Source organism: Lutra lutra, chromosome 10 (genome assembly GCF_902655055.1).
Source record: "Lutra lutra chromosome 10, mLutLut1.2, whole genome shotgun sequence".
Classification (NCBI taxonomy): Eukaryota; Metazoa; Chordata; class Mammalia; order Carnivora; family Mustelidae; genus Lutra; species Lutra lutra.
Genome location: NC_062287.1, coordinates 18,975,943 through 18,997,292, shown reverse-complemented (window position 1 = coordinate 18,997,292; position 21,350 = coordinate 18,975,943). Strand labels below are relative to the sequence as shown.

At 49.3% G+C, this 21,350-nt stretch overlaps 1 protein-coding gene across 11 annotated transcripts in view; it reads right to left on the bottom strand.

Annotated features, from left to right (window-relative positions):
* Nucleotides 1–21,350, bottom strand: part of GRAMD1B (GRAM domain containing 1B) — a 183,689-nt gene that overhangs the window by 59,518 nt on the left and 102,821 nt on the right. The window contains exon 1 of one of the 11 annotated variants that reach the window (XM_047690875.1): nucleotides 17,151–17,345. The exons of 8 other annotated variants lie outside the window; for them this stretch is intronic. In XM_047690875.1, coding sequence (XP_047546831.1) covers nucleotides 17,151–17,299 — 149 coding nt within the window. In that variant the 5' untranslated portion in view covers nucleotides 17,300–17,345. Of the gene's footprint in view, nucleotides 1–2,334; nucleotides 2,670–17,150; nucleotides 17,346–21,350 lie in introns of those variants that run through there. 2 more of the 11 variants (XM_047690877.1, XM_047690878.1) reach the window with 2 other exon arrangements.

Here is a 21,350-nt window from a genome sequence, read left to right as displayed (position 1 = left end):
ATGTGCACCGTACGTATGCACAGCCCTACAAGGAACACCCCACCCCCATCCCTTCTCCTAAGCGGACAAACCTGAGTTCGGTGAGATGATGAAAAATCCATCCAGTTCTCATCCCGACTCAGGTTATATCACAATCCTGAATGTTTATGTATTTCCAGGCCAGATGCAAAACCACAGACATCACAGAGATTTCTCTTATCTGGAGATGTCAAGTCCTCAACAAATGTTTTCCCTCCTCCTGGTCCACAAACATTGGTTCCTTGGACCCTCATAGCTTGCCTCACAGAGAAGCTGAGGTTTTGCCAAACTGGCCGAGAGCAGTTCTAAGGTCATTAGGAAAACTGAGTCCAGCCCTGTCTGGTCCATTACCAGGAACCGAAGGGTGCGTGTGTACAAACACACATGTAGTGAGGGCTGCCTGCTCCCTTCAGACCTAAAGAGGTCTCAGGTGATCATCAGGACCTTCCAGCAGACTGTCTAGTTTAGGGCCAGCAAACTATGACCTAGATAGGCCAAATCCAGCCCACCATCAGTTTTTTTTATGCCCCACAAGCTAAGAACAGTTTTTACATGTTTAAATGGTTGGGGGAGAAAAGAAGAGTATCTTGTGACATGTGAAAATTATATGCAATGGAATTTTCAGAGTCCCTAAATAAAGTTTTGTTGAGAACTCAGCCACGTGCACTCTTTCACAGACTATGTCTGCGGCTGCTTCTGTTGGACAAAGCAGACTTGAGTAGCTTCAACAGAGAACAGCATGGGCCACAGGGCTGAAAATATTACTACTTGGCTCTTTCCAAAAACAGTTGGCCAACCTTTGGCCTGACCATGTATGACCTTGAAAAAGGTCTTTCCTGTGAGCCTGCTTCTCTTCCGTCAAGTTGGGAAAGGGGGTGTCTGTGTCCCACAAAGAACCTGTGCTTGATGACTTCACAAGTGGAGGGAAAAGGTCTCAGGTGTGCTCCCACCTGCAGAAGAGAAGCAAAGACCAGGAAAGAGAGGAGGTTTCTTCTAGGTAGTATACAAAAGCTCCCTTTCCTTCATTCTTTCCCAGTGGGGTACTACTTTCCATGGCCTTGACACTGACACGCTTCTGCCATGGGCAGCTCCCCTTTCAAAACATCCCATTCTCCTTTCCCTTCTTTCAAGGTCAGCTTTTTCCAGCGTGGTCCTAAACTTCTCTAACCCGTGGAGTGCCACTCAAGACTAGCTGGGGAGAGAGGGAAGGCGGGAAGCAGAGGAGGAAGAGGGTGTCCACGGAAGCGGAGTCTGCTAGCAAGTGTCAGAGAAGGTAAAGAGACAAAGTTCCCTCTCCCAGCTCTGGGTGAGAGCTTGGCTGAGTCCCAGGGAGACAGAGAGCTTCAAGTCTCCCCCCACCCTTCCACTTGTCTAAATCAAGCAAATAACTAACAATGCAAGGAGGTGTGGGGGAGTAAGGACCAGCCACTGGGTATCTATTTTCTGAAAACACATGGCAAATCTCTGAGCCAAATGCAGGCTAAGCCAAAGAATAAACAAATCCCTTTATTTCCCTGAGACAGGAGCTATCAACTTCCCCTCTGGTCCTCTCCTTCCGCCAGCCAGATCCAGCTGAGAGGAGGTCCTCTCCCTGGGGGAAAAGCAGCATCTGTTCCTATCTGAGAGGATGGCCTGCCTTATAATCCCCCTGCCTGCCTCCTTTCCCTTGCTAACCACTGCTCTGGTCACGGAGCCCCCACCAGGGGCACCTCGGAGCTAAGTTGGTGGGTGGAGAACAGGAGCACATGGCCAGTCCAGACCTCCCCCAGAGGATCAGGCCAGGTCTCCATGACGCACCGCTAATTCAGTCCACCGGCCTCTGTTCTCCAAGTTATGGGACCCTGAATAAGTCCTGCTGGCCAAGGGGACCCCTGCGTCCAGCCCACCCCCTCCCTCCAGCCGACCAGGGCCCACCCTTCAGTGCTCCAAAGGTCTGCTGAAGCAGGGCTACTGTGAAGGAGGGCAGGAAGGGGGGAGAAAAGAAAAAAGCCAGGGAGGGAAAGAACATCTCCGCAGCATGATGTCACACCGGCTGCTTTCGGATCCCCCAACACAGAACAGAGGCAAACAACATGGACTCCGGATTTTACTGTCGTGGAAGGTTTGTGTTCTCAGCAGCTCTGAGCAGCCTGCGCCAGCTGGAAAAAGCACACGGCCAGACAGACAGGTCCTCCTCCTTACAGCCCCCAGGGCCTCAACCCGACCCCCCCCAACCAGAGGTAGGGGGAGAGTCACCCCTCCAAAAAAAAAAAAAAATGCCCGGAGGAAACAAAGATAGACTGACACATACACACACAAGCGTCAGTGAGCACTAACCTGGAAGCCATTAGGAACTGTAGTAGAGTGCAGTGCGGAGGAACTCATTCATTCATGCATTGGGCAGTGGGGGGGCGGGGGCGGGGAGCGGGGGCCCTGAGGACGGCGGAGGGCACTCACCTCCATGCCCACCCCACAGCCCTGGTTCTAGCGGGGAAGGGAGTGGGGGCGGGGTGCTCATAAGCTCTGGGAGCTGCCTTGCTCTGCTGTTTCGCACGGCTCTGGAACTGTCAGCATGACCCCCCTTAGTTCCTGCCCCTCCCCCCGCGGCTGTTACTTGGTGTGGTCGCGCAGCCTACAGAAGTCCCCCTCTCCCTCGCCCTGGCTCCCTTTCTCTCTCTCTCTTTCTCTCACAGACAGCTGTTCTCTGGTCCCTGCACGCGCGCGCGCACACTCAGCCACGCACCCCTGTGCGCGCGCGCGCGCGCGCGCACACACACACACACACACACACACACACACACCCTGCCGCCTGCCACTTTACATAACGGAACTCTCTGGTGCAGTCAGCTTGCCAGCTCTCCATTATTCATGCCGGGCAGGAGGACAGAGCCGCCTGGGCCGCGAGCATGATTTCCTCTTCATCCTCCCCATCCTACAGAACACAAGATGATGCTCCCAGGAGATTCTGCGCCCTTGGCCGCCACCAATTATTTCCCAGGTGTTGCCTATTAGGTCAACCTGTATCAAGGAGGGGACGCTCAGTCAAAACACGGGCGCCTGGCTCAAAATAGAGCCTTGCCTCTCTCAAAGGATGAGAGTTGCGCTCCCTGCCTGAGCCCTAGGAACAGAGGAGGGGAGGAAGGCAGTGCTGGAGACCACAATCCATTCGAGAAAATGGCTGAGGACCTCTTCAAGGTAGCCTCTCCCAGAATTCCACGATGGAGGGCTGACGCTTGCAGCCATGGAAAATAACACTCACCCTCGTGACAAAGGAGGCTCCTCTGAGTTTTCAAAGTCCTAAGCTGCGCCTTAAGAAGGTTTCTTCCTCCTGCCCATTCACCGAAATGCAGTGATTTCAGGGCTACTGAAACAGCCCCTAGCAAGTGTTTTTTTTCAGACCAGAGGCAGTCTCTTCAACAAGGGTATCAGTGAATACTGTGAAAGTCATCCATGGCTCAAAAAGCACTTTCCCCCTCAAATCAAACTCATCTGATTTCCACAACACTCCTCTATACAGGCCTCACTACTACCACATCTAACATAAGGATGCTGAGCAGCCCTGGAAAGTCAAGGGTCCCACAGTAAGAAAGGCTGAGCTGGGAATCCAGACCACTGGGCTGGAAATCCCATGAAAATCAACTAGCCAATGCCTCAAGCATGCCTATGAGCCTCTGCAGTTACCACTGTTGTCTTCTGATGGGAGTAGCAGGGGAAGCCCAACCGTGAGTCCAAACAAACAACAAAAAGAATGATGATGGTCAGCTCAGTGTTTCACCAACTTTAGTCCCCCTAGGATGTTGTTAAACCACAGGTTCTTAAGTGGGAGGTCTCAGGGAAGGCCCAACGGTTGGCCTTTCTCCGAGACCCCCATGGGATGCCCATGTTGCCATTCCAAGGGCCACACTTTGAGGAACAAAGGGTTGGTTTATGCATTCTCACCCTTAGGATGTTCCTGAAGGACAAAGTCTTGTCTGTCTGCACAGGATAACGAGCTGAAGGTGAATACTAATTATAATCCATTGATGTCACCTTTGTCCTGGTCACCAGACCCACTCTGGGAGCTAATACTTCTCAGTCATCTGTTGGCAAAACATCTCACTCTGGGATTGCCAAGCCTTATAGGCTCAGCATTAAAGGTCTTTCCAGGATTGTTTCTGTCTGCAGCATGTTGATAAAAGAACAGCCTCTTGGTATCCAGGAAACACAGAGGTTGAGTGTCGGGACTCCACTGACCATGAACCTAAAGAAGTTCAGCTCCAAAGAACGGTGTGCTGGAGATGTCCTGGGACACGCGCTCTGCCGACTCCACCCACCCCTACCTGCCTGGCTCGCGTCCTACCTCTTCTGAAATACCTTCCTCCCTTTGGACTGCCCCACTCCTTCCCCTCTCTGTTACTCCACAGAAAGAGCCTGCACTTTGGGGTTGAACTGGCATGCAAAGCTAAGTTTTGCTGCTTTCTGGCTTTATGACCCTGTGTAAGTTCATGTACCCCTATCTCAGACTCGACTTCTTCATCCGAAAAAGCCAACAGTTTCTCTTTCCTCTTGTACACCATTGAAAACAAACAACAACAACAACAACAAAAAACAACGATGCAATAAAATAAACGCATGGAAAAGCACCCAAGAAAAGCTAGTACTTCCCCCACCCCTGCCATTATAAACGACCGTACACAATCTGAAACTGAACTGGAGGTTCTGTTGTTCGCTCTGTTGGCTTTCTCTAAGAATATTCTAGGCTACTTCTTTCATGTCCCTCCAACACGTAGGAGTACCGGGTACAGCCCAGGTGTTCAGTAAATGTCCTTGTACCGATTGTCCCGTCCTCTATTAAGACAAAGGCAAAAAGGTTGGTGGAGTCAACCAGCCAGCGCTCTCGTCTTGGTTCCCCCACTCACCTACTACGTGACTTTGGACAAATCGTACTCACTTTTCAGGGGCTTTCCTACTTCGAGTACAAAATGCACAAACTCATCTTTCTTCTGAAACACTTCTACGTCCCTCTATTGTGTTAGGAGCTTCAAGGTTGAGATTAATCAATGTGGTTAAAAGGGCAGGCTAACAGGTGGAACAATCCTGACTTCACATGTGGCTTCTCTCAGTGACTGATTCTGTGACCTTTAGAAAGTCGGTGTCACTAAGCTTCAGGCTTCCTCGTCTTGAGTCAAAAAGTAAAAGAATCTTCCTGGACTGTGGGAGGATTAAGTGAGGTGAATACATGTGACAAGCTTTTCACTGTATCTGACACAACACCAGTATGATAAATAAAAATATTATTACCAATATTGGTTAGAAACAATAGCTATTAAAAAAAAATATATGGGGCGCCTGGGTGGCTCAGTGGGTTAAAGCCTCTGCCTTTGGCTCAGGTCATGATCCCAGGGTCGGGGGATCGAGCCTCGCATCGGGCTCTCTGCTCGGCAGGGAGCCTGCTTCCTCTCTCTCTGCCTGCCTCTCTGCCTACTTGTGATCTCTGTCTGTGAAATAAATGAATAAAATCTTTAAAACAAACAAACAAACAAACAATGAAAAGATCTACTTCTGAAATCTTCAACTAAGTCTGGACCTAAGAAAAATCTCAGTGTCTGGGGCACCAGGGTGGCTTGGCTGGTTGTGAGTCTGCCTTCAGCTCAGGTCATGATCCCTGGGTCCTAAGATCAAGCTCCATGTCAGGCTCTCTGCTTAGTAGAGAGTCTACTTCTCCTTCTCTCTCTGCCCTCCCATGCTCGGCTCTCTCTCTCTCTCTCACTCAAATAAATGAATAAATAAATAAAATCTTAAAAAAAAAAAAGGAAAAAGAAATATCTCGGTTCCTTAAGCTGCATGTGTATATACACATTATTTCCCACCCTCACCACCCCCATCATGAAAATCTTCTCTGCCAGCCTCCTCCCCAGTTGGACCTCCTTAAATAATAGGTTAGTTATAGAGCAGGCAAATCAGAGAATCTGGACTATGTCTACTCCAAATCATAAGCCTTTCTTTAACGATTAGAAGCTCCTCACTTGGGGTGCCTGGGTGGCTCAGTCGGTTAAGCATCTGCCTTCAGCTCAGGTCATGATCCCAGAGTCTTGGGTTCAAGCCCCACATCAGGCTCTGCGGTCAGCAGGGAACCTGTTTCCCCTCTCCCTGCCGCTCCCCCGGCTTGTACTCTCTCTCTGTGTCAAATAAATAAGGAAAATCTTCAACAACAACAACAACAACAAAAGAAGAAGAAGAAGAAGAAGAAGAAGAAGCAGCAGCTCCTCACTTGAGCTACTTAAAACCAAAATGATCCTGATAAAAAAACAGAAACAGTATCTTCTATGTGTGATATAACTTGCTACTGATGTGAATGACCTCTTTAATTCCTGCCGACAATGTTATAAAACAGGTGCTTATCATCCCCATTTTTTCTGATGGGTTAACTAAGAGGTAGGGGGCTGGCTAACTTTCCAGTAGTATTTGATTTATAAGGAGCAGAATGCGTATCCAAAACGCTGGCTGCCTTCCCCAAGTCCCACTCTTAACCACTGCATCACCCGTGAAGAACAAAGGTGCTACTGACGTCATCAGGAGGCCAGGGGCCTTCTAGTGCTAACCATGTTTAACAGATTTGCACTGCTCCCTCAGACTCCCTGGAAGTCCCCGCACAAACTCTGCCCAGGCTCCTGAGTCTAGGAGATCCAAGACCTGTGACCCCAACGGAGCAAACTACATTTCTGCAGATTCAACGTACCCACCCCTCCCCTTGGTCCCACTGCCCACCCCTCCCCGCCTCCCACCCCCCGGCCCCAACTCAATACCGGCCTTTTCACAGCTGAGCTATTTGTCACCTAAATTCCCAAACTGCTTTTCTGTAAATGAATTTAGGAAATGGAGGTAAAAGTAGCTATCTTTTTCTGAATTAAACCTTTCCCTTAGAGATATGGAAAACTAACATTAGTTTCTATTTTTGAAAGGAAAAGAGGTTTTCTGAGTCCTGTGCAATATCAAAAGCACTTTCTAAAGAGTGCCCTGGAGGAATTGGGGGTGGGGGGGAGAAGAAGTTAAGGTACACCTGCAAATCCAATCCGGTCCCACTCAACCCACTCCTGTCTGATCACATTCTATAAAAAGAAGGTTGGTGTCCACAGAGCATCTTGCTCGCCTCAGGTATTTAGTAACTGCTGGGGACAATAATGGGGACAAAGGATAAGGTCTTATTATAGCTTTGAATCCTATTCCCATCCCAATGAGAGAGCAAAAAGCTTTTTTTTACATACTACATCCTTTCAAACATTTTAACTAAATCTGAATTTCTTGAATGACAGGCAAAAGTGAACCTGACGGGGTGCCAGGTGGCTCAGTGGGTTAAGCCTCTCTCTGCCTTCGGCTCAGGTCATGATCCCAGGGTCCTGAGATCGAGCCCTGCATCCGGCTCTCTGCTCAGTGGGGAGCCTGCTTCCCCCCCACCCCGCTCTCTGCCTGCCTCTTTGCCTACTTGCGGTCTCTCTCTCTGTCAGATAAATACATAAAATCTTTTTTTACAAAAGTGAACCTGACTGTATTACTATTATCATCCAAAACACAGATGCTTTTATGCAGCATAAACATCTAGGAGATTCCTGAAGTGTTTGGTAAGTCAAGGAAGGAAAAGGAACAGAGATCTAGTATTTACTGAGACTCAACCACATGTTAGCCACATATTTTATTTCCTTATAAAATTCTTCCTTAATCTGGTGAGAAAACTAAGTATAGAAGCCAATCCTTACCTAAGAGCACACAAGTATTTCTAAAAATCTACATTTTGGGGTATCTGGATGGTTCAGTTGATTAGGCGTCTGCCTTCAGCTCAGGTCATGATCCCTGGGTCATGGGATCGAGCCCCGTATCCGGCTCCTTGCTCAACAGGGAGTCTGCTTCTCCCTCTGCCTCTGCCGGTCCCCCTGCTTGAGCTCACACTCTCTCTCTGTCAAATAACTAAAATCTTTATAAAATAAAAATAAATAAAATAAAATAAAATCTACATTCTCACTATACCATGCTACTTCCATAAATAAACACCTATGAGGTAAAGGCACTTCAGAAAGTTCTTGTATTTAACCATTACCAGTCATAATCATAATTTTGCATTTAATCCTTGAAACGACACTGCAAGGTAAAGTCCCACTGTTCCTGCTCAGGCCAGTGATCGATCCATTTATGGCTGCTCAGGTCCAAATCCAGCCTTCTCTGCCCTGCCTCACAATGCTGCCTCACAAATGTACCCTGTCGACTTCCACCAGCCCCCTAAGAAGCCTCACTGCCCCCCACCCTTCCAGGGAGAATTTCCAGCTTACCCGCCCCCGCCTGCAGCACCTCGGGAAGCTTCTGGGCCACACACGGGGCCACAACCACACCCTCTCCAAAGAACTCTGCATCTGGGCCTTGGGTGGCGACCACCCCGTGTTCCTCTGCTGGAAGCTCTGCCCTAATCTAAAGATGGAGGCTGGTCCCTACGTGTTATTCCCGTATGCTTTAGAGCCCTCTGTTACTTGTTACTTGTTAGTGATTCTTAACATTAAATCCTCCCTGTCCACTCACTGACATGCTTCTGTCTCCTGACTGGACACTCACTCATGGACTGCACAGCACTGAGCGAACAGCAGCAGCATCCCCAACCCTCAAGGCACACGGTAATAACAAAATGGCTAGAAGCATCCGGAGCATTCTACGAGCTAGACGAGACTTACTGGATTTCATACATATCCCTTCCTTCGATCCTCACGTCAATGCTGCTTTACGGATGAGGAAGATGAGATACCTCAGAATCGCAACGATTTCCTCAGGTCACAGAGATGACAGACAGGAGTGAGGATTCGTCTCCCAGCCCTCGGACACCCAGCCCGCCCCTGCCATGCTGAAATGCTGCCTCCGTCAACTGGGGGCAGCCAAAGAGTGACAAAGGGCCAAGGAAGTGTGAGTGGAGCGCACACACACACAGGAGTTGTTCACGTTTGCAAGAGAAAAACGGAGTTAAATTGTTAGCCAGAGAGGTCCACATATATCCAAAGAAATCAAAATACAAGAAGGGGCCATCATTAAAGGTCTTTCAAGGGAGCCTCTGTAGTGCATAGGAGTTGGGGTACCCTGGTCATGAGGTGCTCTGGAGACCGCATGAAACAACTCTTTCCAGACCTAAATGCTCAGGGTATTGCCCATGTTGTATGAACGCTTCACGCGAGACAACTGATAATCTGCACACTTCCACCAGGCCCTGAGTTCCCCAACCCAGACTGTGATCCTCGGAAGCTGGGCGGGGGGTGTCCGAAAGGGTATATGGGTTGTCTCTGACCCAGCTGCAACCCAAGACATGTCATGAATACTGCGTCTGTCACATGAGGAGCCGTGATGTCTACGTGATTAAAAGCTGAAGCGAGAGCTGGGGAGAGGGGAGTGAGGGCGCAGCTGACTCTCACACAGTTTCACTCTGTGGTGACCCAGCGCCCGCTCCTGAGCAGCTACTATAAGAGCCAACTAGTCTCGAGGCAGCAGGACACAGAGACCCAGCCCCTAGCCCACTGGGAACATATTATAATATATATGCTATATATATACACACACACATATATATTTAACATACATATTATATATATAAAATATGTACTTATTATATATATGCACATATACACATATACATATATATACATATATAACATATAATAATACATATTAGGCCAAACCCCTTGTACCATGCATGACAACCCCCTTCTCCCAATTTCCTCATTATCCTACATGAAGAAAATAATTAGTCTCTGCGTATCACCTTTTTCTAAACATCCACTCTAGATTTTCACTCAGGATCAACTATAAATCTTCTCAATGGGTCTATGCTGGTGGCTCCCCAACTTGGCTGCCCTTTAGAATCACCTATGAGCTTTTATACACATTCCCAGTGCCCTGTCACCCCCTACCACTACCAATTAAATCAGAGTGACTGACGGTGACGATCAGGCATCGTGGTTTTTTGAGCTCTCCAGGTGACTGCAAAGGGCTGCCGAAGTTGAACCCACCGCTGGTGTGTATGACAGTAACCTTAATTCTCTAGAAATGTAATAGAGAAATTACTTCTGAAAGTATAGTCTAATAATCTGTATTTCCCAGAAGTCACATTTTTTAATCTAAGACACTTTTCATCTCTTCTCATGATTTCCCAAATAATAATCAGAACTAACATTCCTTCAGAACTACGTGCCAGGTCTCGTTCTAGGCACTTCAGGAAGGTTACATTGGGTTATACTGCAGTTATTATCCCAATTTCACAGAAGAGAAACGGAGCCACAAGATTACGAGCACATCTGCACATTTACTCCGTACCCCCAAGTTGTCACCCACCAAGGACTAGAAACGGGAGCAAATCTAGGAAGGTCAAATCCTCCCATGTTCTTTTCTCTGATCCTTGGGTTTTAATTCCACCCAGTGACATCTGCTCTATTCTTCTGGTCTTGAAAATTGCTCTTTTTTAAAAGAGAGGACAAGCTTGGGTAAGTGTGGTGGTGTTCTTCAGTGTGGTGAAACTTTCTCCCTCTCCCAGCTCTCCAGAATTCAAGCAGGTGCTCAGTGGCCATGGTGAGAATCTACAGAAGGTGGCAGGCACTAAAAGTGTTTTTCCCCAGAGAGAAAGGGCAAATCCCCACATGGGATCAGAACATTACATCTTAGGGGCACCTGGGTGGCTCAGAAGGGTGGGTGTCTGTTTTTGGCTCAGGTCATAGTCCCAGGGTCCTAGGATGGAGCTCCGTCTCAGGCTCCCTGCTCAGTCGGGAGTCTGCTGTCCCTCTCCCTCTGCCTGTTGTTCCCTCTGATTGTGCTCTCTCGATTTCTGCCAAATCAATGAATAAGATTAAAAAAAAAAAAAAAGGAACATTACATCTTGTATGTGGAAAAGTATAGGCAAGCAACTGGAGTTGATTTCATGGGATTTGGGAAAATGAGGATAAATCAGCCTGTGATCATGACTCTGTGGGAAGCAGGTGGCAGCAGGATTCTATCTGGAGCCCAGAAGCCACAGAAGGGCACAGAGACACCGAAGTGTAAAAAGTGAAGAGGGTAACCCCAGGGCCAACCTGAGAACATCACTGAACAGAAAAAGGCAAGTGGTCCTCCTTCTGGGCAATTCTAACTGTCCAAGCAAGAATGCCTTAAACCAAGGGACTACCAGGAAGGTGGCTACACATGGGCCGGGGACCTTTAAAACATGAGCACAGAACTAATCTAATTACTTCATTATGCAAATTAAGCAGTTTAACTGGGCCCATATCCCAGAGCTAACACAGGTTAACATGCAAGAGGATTAAATAATAACACAAACCACTCAGTCTGTCATTCTTTCCACCACCCGAAGAGTCACCACGTCCTGGACTGCCACCAGCTACCCTCAGCCCCTCTGCATGTGACTCTCTTGGTCAAAGGCAGTTAACACCTGTTCTATAAAAGGGTGAGTGTGAGGAAGAGAAGACGTAAGGTCAAGTGCAAGTCCGCGGGCTGCCTGAGTTAACATCCCGCAATGGTTACCTCCAGAACTCCCCTCCATGCTCCCCTCCAGAAACAGGCACTCACTTCCCTAGCTCTCTGGACTAAAAGCTGCTGGTGGGTCACAATCAAGCTCCTCTTTGGGAGGTGCCCTTCGCCAAAGAGAACAGCCTCGCCCAAAGGATAATGTCCCCTCTGTGAAGACAGACCACACCTACTGGACAGTCCCTCTGCGAGAGGACGCGAAAACCTGCCCCTTTGCCTTCATTTGGGATAACTGCAAGGCCATTCTAGAACCAGAGCTTCTCCTGGAACTGGCCAACGCCTCCTGCAAGTTCATCAAAGTTTAGCTTCCTCCTCTGCCCAGGCCTGATTCTCTCACTCACTTACAGGTTTGTTCCCAGGCGCTTTCTGGTAAAGCTCCTGCAAGGCAAATCTGCCCCTGCATCTTTTCCAGGATTCTTTGCAACCTAAGACTTAGCCCAAAGGAATGCGTGCGCATAGGGAAGCACTGAGGCACACGGAGCCAAAGTGTAAGGAAAAGGCCAAGTCTCAGACTCAGGAATTTGGTACAAGCCCGGGACTTCCAGAACGTTCTAGACCCCTGGGACAGGCAGATAACCGTGCTAGGCCTTCTACCTCTGTCTGCTACAGGATATTAAGAGAGACTAAGCCCTCTCCAAATCACCTCTCCGCAGAGGTAACTGACCTCTCCTTAATCCTGGCTTAAGGTCTTAAACGGGAGAAGCCTGCTTGCTGGTGCCCCAGTTAAGATGTTGACACGTACTTAAGAAGAGATCTTGAGTCCCTCCTGCCACAGGCTGGAGACTGCGGCCACATGACCATCCCCTCCACCCTCTTCCGTTAGCCCTAAAGAACCAGGTGGCTTTGGTAGCTAAGGGGGCACACATCATGGCAATCCCGCTGCTAGGTCCCTGTGCAACCCTGGATGCTGGTGAGAAGGACGGAAAGAGTGTTGTGATAGGGTGGAAGAGGTAGGGGGATCGTGGAGTGAAGGAGAAATCCTAGTCCAGGCAACGGCTGTCTCCAGTTGGGGGTCTTTGGGGGCATGCTAGAGAGGCTGCCGTGGCCTCCTAACCACCCCACGTGTCCACATGTCTCAGAAGTTGGGCTGGCCATGGGGCCAGGCAAGATGGAAAACCCGGGTGGAAAGCAAAGCACCAGAGCCCATTCTTCAAACATCCTGACCCAGCTCCTCCCCAAATCAGTGCTGACTCTCCAGGAAGTAACGAACAGAGCTCTTACACGGGCACTGAGAGAACTTCCATGATCTCTCTTGTCTTAGAGTGGCACAGAAGAATGGCCTTCTGGAAGTGCTGTCTAGCGCCTGGCTTTCGGCAGAGGTACCCACGCTGCATGGTGAGGCTGCAGACCCTGGCTGGGCTTAGCCCTAACAGAGATTGTCCATACCTATGGACATCTTTTCTCTGTACCCATTTTCCCCAGATGTGTCCAGGAATGGCACTTAGCCCCCTTGATCACCTTCTTCAAAGGGTCCTGCGGGGCTGCTAATGCTACTGCTCCCAAGACTGGCCTCCTCGAAGACAGGGACCCGACATACACTCGACTCTAGACGAGAACAACACAGGCTCACAGAGGGGTGACTGACGTGCCACAATCCAAAACACACTTTAAAAGAGTGTTCACCTTGGGGCGCCTGGGTGGCTCAGTGGGTTAAAGCCTCTGCTTTCGGTTCAGGTCATGATCCCAGGGTCCTGGGATCCAGCCCCACATCAGGCTCTCTGCGAGGTGGGGAGCCTGTTTCCCTTCCTCTCTCTCTGCCTGCCTCTCTGCCTACTTGTGATCTCTGTCAAATAAATAATAAAATCTTAAAAAAAAAAAAAAGTGTCCACCTTCATGCAGTATGGGGCACCTAGTAACACAGGTGTGTGACCCTGAGTGGGTCCTACCCTTTCTCTGGGCCGCAGTTTGCCCATCCAAGAAGGGGTTGGTCTAGATGACCCCCACCCCCCAGTTATTTCCTGCTCTGAAGTCCCTGACCACTGTTTACCACCCACACCTCCAAATGCTAGTAAGTAGCAAAAAGATGAGCTCTGTGACCAGAGAGAAGAGAGAGAGACTCAGGAAGAGAGGGTACCGCTGACCACAGCAGACAGTGCCAGCGACCCAGGCCACGAGCTCCAGCGCTCTGGTCTCTTTCTACCTTCTCTCTTCTAACCACATCATAAGCTTGAACTAATTGCTTCTCCTCCTCCAACCTCTGCAATCACCAGAGCTCAAATGCTCTCTGAGGGGCTATGCTGGGCAGCTGGAAGGTACCTCTCTTTCTGAACTCAAAGCCAATCCTCATTGAAGAATTCTGGCACTGCCTGACTCTTCCGGTCAAAAGCTAAAAGGCTCTGGGATAGGTAGGGGCAGAAGTGATCAGAGTAAGGAGATTAAGTAGCTGGCTGGCAAGCTGGGGACAATGACTTGCCACATACACAGGCTAGGACATCCTGGCCACACCACACCCTCCAGCTGAATCAAAGCTCACCCAAATCCAACTCCCTTCTCACAGTCCACACACTGGGGATCATTCAGCCACACACCCCAGACCCTGGAGCCTGCCTGATGCAAGGGGGACTGCAGAATGAGCCCCTGACCTTCTGGCAAGGACCTTCTTTCTACAAAGCTCCATGGAGTGCCAAAGTCTAGTCACCACTGGGCAAAGACCAAAGCTCGGCACGGACCAAAACTGCAATATACCTGTGAGAAGCATTAAAATGAACTTGCCCTCATCAACAGAAGCAAGGGAAAGAGGTAACGAACTTGCCACAGGTCACACTGGCAGGAGCATACTTAGAAACAGGACCAGGCTTTACAAGGGCTACTGTACAGATAAGGAAGACAGTGTGGGTCTGGAAATCCTGCCCTACGCAAAACGATAAGGTAATTAATTAGATGTTTAGACTAAAGGACAGTTGCCTCAGAGTAAGCAGGGTATCAAGTATTTGAGAAGAGGAAGAGAAGAAAGAAAGCTGAAGGAGGAGGCGCCTGGGTTCGGGGGGTGGGTGGAGGAGGGGGACTCTGGTGGACGGGCGTCTGCCTTCAACTCAAGTCACAGTCCTGGAGTCCTGGGATGGAGCCTGTGTCAGGCCCCTGCTCAGCAGAGGTCTGCTTTTCTCACCGTGCTCTCATTCTCACTCTCTTACAAATGAATCAATATAAAAATCTTTAAGAAAAAAAAAAGAAAGAAAGCCAAAGGAGTAAAGAAGCCTATTTCTTGTTTCTCCGAAGGGAGGTTATCGGATGGCATAACTGGGCCTGAAATATCGGGGAATAATAAGAGTTTTGGCAGGCCAGCGTTGGAAGAGGCTGGCTCACAGAGGGCGGGTGCCTAGTCAAGAGGCTGGCTTCCCATCCCCATCTCCAGAAGGGTGCAGAGGACCGTCCCAAACCTCCCCACTTGAGACATCATCTGTGGCACAGAGGGCCCTGGTCCTGGATGACAGGGAGGCCCCAGCGTGGGAATGAGTGCAGGGCCTTCTGATTCTCGCACCGAAAACCCACTTAGGGATCTACATCTGTTTCTATTCTGTACATCTCCTCTTCCCCAAATCGAGAGGCAAGGTCTTCCCTCTACTGTTGGGGCCAGAAACCCGTGCACAGAATCCACCCATCTTCAAAGCAGAAAGGCCTTTTGATCTCATTCAGCCCAGATTCCCACCCAAAGCAGGGATGTTCCCTGCAGCTTCTCTGAGGAGAAGAAAAAGAAACCAATGGACTCTTCCATTAGCCTCCAAAATGATGAATCAATATTCTTAAGTAACAGGGCAGAGAGCCAACTCCTCCTCCCCAGGGAAGTGGACAAAACGAGCGTCTCGATCCACCAAGGTCCTGTCCCTCCGCTATCACTGTGGGTTTCTGAACCACCAAAGGTACCAAAACCCCCACCAAGAACAGCAGTGGTCCTGTGAGGCTTCCTGGAAATCTCGTAAAATATGCCCAAGTGGGAGTGAGTGGACGCTAGGAAAAGTCTGCCCACTGCTGCGTTCCCTGTATGCTGACATTTGTCATCAAGATGGAAAATATCCACGAGACATGCCCTGGAGGACTAACTTGTTTTCTTCTAAATAATCCAGCATTTGACTCACCAAAAACCCTTGTTATCAGGATCTATAAAATACCACAGCCTGGGGGTATGGCATCAGAATCCCCCGTTTACCCCCAGGCCCTTTGCCCGGCCGCCAGCACACCCCGGGGTGGGGTGGGGGGCAGGGAGAAGCAGCTCAGTAGCCCCCCCTCCGCCCCGGCCAGGCGGGGTGTCTCCCTCCCAACCTCCTCAACCACATGCCATGTCTGTGAGCAGCTGGAGGAGTCTGATTCCCGACTGCAAAGAGAAACGACAGAGCACGGGAGGAGAACGCAGCCCCAAGACGAGTACTAAACGTGGAAACCTCGAGTCCTACAGGATCGTTTTCAGAAAAGTAGTGGTTGAGCAAAACCAAAAAGTTATAATAAAAACTTGTTTGCATGCTAACCCCTAGTGCCCACTTTGGCTCAGGGGTGCTCCTGAGGGGAACGCCTCCTGCATACCCCTGGTTACACACCGCCACCCCGCCCCGCCCCTGCCGGGCCACTGCAGACGCTTCTGTCCGTTCTTCTTCCTTGAGGCCAGGAAGGCTGGACAGAAGGTTCAATTTAAGTCAGGGGACGGAGCTGGGTGTGGACGGTAATTATTATAATACCTTGTATTTATGTCTAGCTATTTCTGGTCTGCAGTTTGTTTTCTCTTCTGATTCTCGCTGGAGAGGTCAGTCTGCCTTATAGATGTGGCTCCTGGCCTCCCTCTGACAGCATTCCAGGGCTCAGCAACGGCACCTCCCCTAGAGGTGGAATGGAAGCCAGGCAGGGATTTCTCTCCTCAGCCTACAGGCCAAGAGATGGACAGGGCACATGGGAGCGCCGCCTTCTCAGAGCAAGTCGGTGTGACGTGCAGCTGAGAGTCGCTGGTCACTGACTGGAACACACTGACCAGCCTAGCCAGGGCACCTTGCCTCTAAAAGGCTGCTCGACAGGGGGCGCCTGGGTGGCTCAGTGGGTTAAAGCCTCTGCTCAGGTCATGATCTCAGGGTCCTGGGATCGAGCCCCGCATCGGGCTCTCTGCTCAGCAGGGAGCCTGCTTCCTCCTCTCTCTCTGCCTGCTTCTCTGCCTATTTGTGATCTCTGTCTGTTAGATGAATGGATGAAATCTTTAAAAAATAAAATAAATAAATAAAATTAATTAATTAATTAAAAGGCTGCTCGATAATCATGATCTCCAACCTGGGTGATCAGTTTACCAAAACATAAAAATTAAAGAAAGGGGCCCCTGGGTGGCCCCGTCGGTTAAGTGTCTCACTCTTGGTTTTGGCTCAGGTCGTGATCTCAGGGTCTTGAGACTGAGCTGTATTGGGCTTCGCACTCGGTAGACCTCTCTCTCCCTCTCCCCTTCCCCCTCCCACACTCACTCTGTCTCCTCATCTAATAGATAATTCTTTAAAAACACAAAAATTTCACCAAAAACGTATATAGCACGACCGATGTGTGAAGTCTATTGTGAGAACTTCATAAACAGCAACTCTGTTCATTCTCAAAACCACCCTCTACAGCAGGTACGAAATTATCCCCATCTTACAGGTAAGAAAACTGAGGCACAGAGAGGTTGAGAAACTTACCCAAGATCATAGAGATAGTAGCTGGTAGGGCCAGGCTTCAAACCCAGTGGACCAGCTCCAGGGAACCTGCTCTTAACCCCTAATGAGAGGCCCCCTTGCTCAAATCCGTGCGTCCCAGGCAGACAACGTGATTCTGTCTGCCCCCACATGATTCTGATGGCCAGTCAGTTCTGGCAATTACTGAGTGGCTCTCAAAACTAGGGTGTGCTTGTTGAGACTCAGGTTCCTAGGCCCCAGATGTTCTGGAATTGGAATCTAGAATGCACAATTCTAACGAACCCCTAAGGCAGTGCCATGGCAGGCAGTTTCCAAAAGGCACTGGGAGAAAACCAGTCCTATCCCTTGACCCCACTCACCTGGGACAAGTAAACAACTCACTGGGGCACCTCCCCTGCTGCAGCCTGCAGAGACCATTCCTTCTCTGCTGGGGCGGGTGCCTGGGGGAGGGGGAGCCACCGGCTGTGTGAGGGCTATTCTGTTCTTTAGCCTTGGTGACAAGACTGCCTTCTGACAGTGGAGCAGGAGGGCAGGGTGGGAGCCCGAAGAGAGCGCACCGTCCCTCCACCCTTGACAGGCTTCACATCACAGGGGGACACGCGGCTGGTAACGGGAAAAGGAAAAAAAAAAAAAAAAAAAGACTGGGCGGCCTGGGCCCCCATCTCCCATTGCCAGAACAATGGCCTCTTCAAATGCCTGGCATCTGAACTGGCAGTCGGCCACCAGGAAAGAAAAGAGCTCACTGTCCCTTTAAGGACGCCCTCTCTCCACAAAGGTCAGAAATGCCAGCTCAGCCTGCCCAGCGGCTGCCGTTTTGCCACTTTGGTGCCCCGGGGCCCAGGGCCATGCTCTCCCTTCCAGCTGGTTCTCCAAGCACCTGCTGTCTTCCGAAAAAGGCAGAGCACCTGGGGGACAGCTGTCGCTCCAAATGAGGTTCCATCCAACCAGCAGGAGCCGCTGATGTGGAGGAAACCCAAGACCTCGTTTGCATCTCCTAATCTTTCCCCCAGGGGAGTTGGTCCCAAGAAAGTGGGGCTTGGGAGCCAAGGTCAGAAGCATGACTGGAGGAGGAGGGATGTGGTCAGAAAGAAAACTGACAGAGAAACAGACGCTCCAAAAGAAACATGGTATTTCACCCACAAGTGCAAAGGCTGATGGATGAAGGATCCAGAAATCACAATAAGCCGGGGGTAGGGAGTTGAGGTTGGGGGGGGGAAGGGGTGCTGCGGCAGGAAACACAAGCTAGTGGAAGGGCGAGGGCCTTCCTCCTGCAGATTGGGTTCGAATGCTGCCGCTTTAGGTAACCCGGGCACCTTCCCTAACTTCCCTGACCCTGATTTATTTACTGAACAGTACATATAGAAACTAATAATGTCTGTGATTAGAGTACTTGCCATGCCGTGGGGGTCTCACAGGCAGCTCAGAACGTGCTCAAGAAGCCTGAATCCTGGACCACACCACCGCTTCTAAGAAGCCAACTTGCAAACAGATGCCATGAGGAAAAGGGGCATTCACAGAGCAAACTGCATGTTGGTGCAAACCATGATTCTCCTGGAAAAACAATTCCACCTATTCATAATATAAAGCAGGGGTTGGCAAACGTTTTCTGGAAAGGGCCAGATATGTTACATTATAATATTACAATACATTGGGCCTTCCACTCACCGTGTGTGGAGCCCAGTGTGGAACTTGACCTCACAACCCTGAGATCATGACCTGAGCTGAAACCAATAGCTGGACGCTTAACCGACTGAGCCACCCAGGCACCCCTGTAAATAAAGTTTTATTGGGACACAACCACGTTCTTTTGTTTACACCTCCACGGCTGCTTTAATCCTACAGAAATAAAGAGTTCAACAGTTATGGCAGACCCAGTGGTGTGCAAAGCCCAATGTTTTTTTGTGTTATATCCCTCACCCTCTGCTCCTCCCCCTGCTCACAGTCTCTCTCTCTCAAGTAAGTAAGTGAATAAAATCTTTAAAAAACATAACACAAAAAACTCCTTTATTTTCAAAAAGAGATGGCAGCTGACAGGTAGAATTAGTGGAGGAAATGGTGCAAACCTCATGGGAGATTGGAATAAAAGATATAGAGGCAGAAACCTATTTCTTGGGAGCCTGGGTGGCTCAGTTGGTTAAGCAATTGCCTTCGGCTCAGGTCATGATCCCGGAGTCCTGGGATTGAGTCCCGCATCGGGCTCCCAGCTCCACAGGAGTCTGCTTCTCCCTCTGACCCTCTCCCCTCTCATGCTCTCTCTTACTTGCTCTCTCTCTCTCTCTCTCTCTCAAATAAATAAGTGAAATCTTATTAAAAAAAAAAAAACTATTTCTTGTTCTTCTATGCTGGGACTGTGACTATTGTCCCCATTGACTTGATCTCCAAGAAAGTTTCTGGCTAACCCCAGCCCACTGCAATGGCTCCTGCTGGTTTCTTCAGCGGTCATGTCCAGAGTCTGCTCACATCTCTTATTCTTCTGCACTTCTTCTCTTCTTTGAGACTGGGAGCTTAGAAGGGGCAGGGTCTCATTCCTCAGCAAAGTCAGCAGGGCACTGACCCAATGACTACCCCTCGAAGTGTCCTCCTCAGCACGCCTCATGGTAAACGTGTCCTCCCCCAACCCAGCTTCCCAGGCCACAGCAGGCTGGGGTCCTTCAAATAGCTTCCCAAATAGCTCTGTCTGTCAGGGAAGCCATGCACACTGTTCAGTCATTCACGGATCCATTTAAATAGGGGAGCGCCTACTGTGTGTGGGTAAACCTTAGAAAACAACTTCACCTCCGCCTTGAGTGGCGCTGGGGAGAGTCTGCTGTGATGCGTCCTCTCAGAAGGCCGCCCTCGTGTTCACTTCCTGCTCCCTGCTGTCTTCCTACCCCAGAGCCCAAGCACTTCAAAAATAACTTTCTCGGCTCTGCTAACAACTTTTATCATGACAATTTCTAACTGGCACTAAGAGCAGAGAGGATGAGAAAAGCTGAGAATAAGAAAACAGATCAAAAGCAAAGGAGGTGGAAAGAAAAGCCAAAAAAAAAAAAAATCACTATTTCAAATTAAAAAAAAAAAAAAATACTGCCCACTCACATCATTCTATCTGCATAAAACAACCTCGTTCTACAAATCCCTCCTAATAGGGTCCTAGCTTTCCTTCAGAGCTCTGCCCCCCATGCACCTTCCCCAGGGAAACTTCCCTAATAAACTCTCCCAAATCTTGAGGACACTCAAGATCCAGTTCTAGACCCTAGAGTTCTCCATTATGGCTCACTCTTGCTTATGTACCTAATGTGTGGTGTATTACAGCCTATGGGCTCTGTCCTAACCCTTAAAATGCCATCTGCTCAAAACCTACAGGATATGTTTTCCTTCTTCCACATTCCCTATGGCACACTTTCCTTGGCTGGTGCTCTCCCAACATGATTGCTTGGCCAACATTCTGCTTGGATGGAAGGGCTGCTGCTGTATTACAATATCCTCAGTGACCTGTCATCACTGTTCACACCACCATTCATTCATTCATTCATTCACTCACTCACTCCTCCATCCAACCAAACATCACTGTGCAGTCCATTCAACCAAACGCCATTGTGCCGTCGACTGTCCTGCATCTCATGGGCAAATCCATTTAATCATCAGGCCAGCTTGGTATTAACATGTAACTGGCACAGGACAGCAGAGGTGATTTCAGAAGGGATTATGGCGAAGTGGGTGATGGATGGGAAGGGGCAGACTATCACATTCTGGAAGAGAGGCACTCATCTACCTGGCACTCTAATGTTGGCAAAATGGCGGGACCGACCACATTCCCCTTGAGGTCCATGACTTATGACTTAGTCCACACCAAGGTTTTATAGAAGTAGATACAATTTTATATCAAAACGGACTGAGGTATTAAATTTAAAAACCAAATCACAGGACTCAAAGGAAGCAGAGGCGAACGCATATATGGTTATGGTTTGGGAGGAATTTTCTTTGAATAATGCCAAACACAGAAACCATGGAGGGCAAAAGTGATTGACTGGATCACATTGAAACAAACACACTTCTGTGTGCTGAAGACAGCCTGAAGTTAAAATACTTCTGACATGCATGACTAAGGGTTAATAACCTTATTATATTCGAGTCCTGAACAATGAAAAAGGCAAACACCTCAACAGGAAGGGGGGCAGAGAACAACAAAGGCACTTCACAGGAGAAGTATAAATGGGTAAT